At 33.2% G+C, this 1,427-nt stretch overlaps 1 protein-coding gene across 1 annotated transcript in view; it reads right to left on the bottom strand.

Moving 5' to 3' along the window:
- Positions 1–1,391, bottom strand: part of EDI_278860 (elongation factor, putative) — a gene marked incomplete at both ends in the record, with an annotated part of 1,542 nt that extends 151 nt beyond the window's left edge. Inside the window, one exon of the mRNA XM_001733255.1 lies at positions 1–1,391. This exon is cut by the window's left edge and continues 151 nt beyond it. Coding sequence (XP_001733307.1) covers positions 1–1,391 — 1,391 coding nt within the window.
- Between the last annotated feature and the right edge of the window lie 36 nt (positions 1,392–1,427).

The raw sequence follows: 1,427 nt of genomic DNA on the forward strand, positions 1-1,427 counted from the left end.
GATTTCAATAAATATTGATCTACTCCAACAAGTCCAATAACATTACCACATGGACATTCATCAATTGGATCAGTATATCTACCCATCATTAACATAGTTCTTTGAATGTTCTTAATAACACAATCATCCTTTTTACCTGGAACATAATTTGGTCCACAAATTCTAGCTTTTCCTCCTGTTCTAATTGTTCCTGAGAAAACTCTTCCAAAGGCATAGAATCTTCCTTTATCATTGGTTGGAATCATTTTTGAAACATACATCATTAATGGTCCTTTTTCATCACAGTTAGCCATAGCTTTAGCTGCTTCATCATCCATAGGTCCAGTGTAAAGATTTGATGTTCTGTATTTTTGTGCAACAACTGGTGATGGAAGATGGAGAACAATCATTTCAAGTAATGTAACACCAGCTGGTAACCATAATTTCATAACTGTCTTAAGAAGTTCTTTTCCTTCTTTTTCTTTATCATCAGCTGATAATTTGATTTGTAAATTAGTTAACATCTTTTCATAATCTGCTTTTCTTCCTTCCATAATAGCATTGAATAATTTAGTAATTGGATCAAAACAGAATTGGACAAATCCTCTTTGAAGAATTTCTCCATGATCTCCTTTACCGTTCTTCTTCCATTTCTTGGCTTTAGCATCCCAATAATTATCACCCCAAAGTTTTTCTAACATTCTCTTTCTATCAATTCCAAATTTAGCTGACCACATTTTAGCAAACTTTTCAAGTGTAAATGCCCATCCATGAAGTCCTGATCCAAATGCAACTGTTCCTTCTCCTGGTGAAACTTGAACATCTCCAAGAAGTTCATCTTTATAAGTAGAAATAAGAACATTAACATTTTCAATTGATCTACAGAATGATTGATATGCTTCTTCTGGTTCTTCTTTTAATTCAAGAATAACTCTATCAACTTTATTAATAATGACAATTGGTTTAACTCTTTCTGTTAAGGCTTGTCTAAGGACAGTTTCTGTTTGGACACAAACTCCTTCAACACAATCAACGACAACTAATGCTCCATCAGTAACACGAAGTGCTGCTGTGACTTCTGATGAGAAATCAACGTGGCCTGGTGAATCAATAAGATTAATAAGGAATCCATTTCCATTAGCATCAGCTGGGATATCTTCTTTGTCTTCAATTTCATAATACATAGAAATTGATGTTGATTTAATAGTAATACATCTTTCTTGTTCATCAGGTCTAGTATCAGTATATCTAGCTACTCCAGCTTTTTCATTGGAAATAATACCTGCAAGTGTAACAAGTGAATCTGTTAATGTTGATTTACCGTGATCGACGTGAGCAATAACACACATATTTCTAATGTTGGATTTATTCAACATGAAATCTTTCATAGTTTTGACTCCTGTACTAGACATGACTCTTTTCTTTACTTTTGAGTTTTCTCTTTTACC

This window comes from Entamoeba dispar, genomic scaffold, assembly GCF_000209125.1.
Source record: "Entamoeba dispar SAW760 scf_1105229459353 genomic scaffold, whole genome shotgun sequence".
NCBI classification, from domain to species: Eukaryota; Evosea; order Mastigamoebida; family Endamoebidae; genus Entamoeba; species Entamoeba dispar.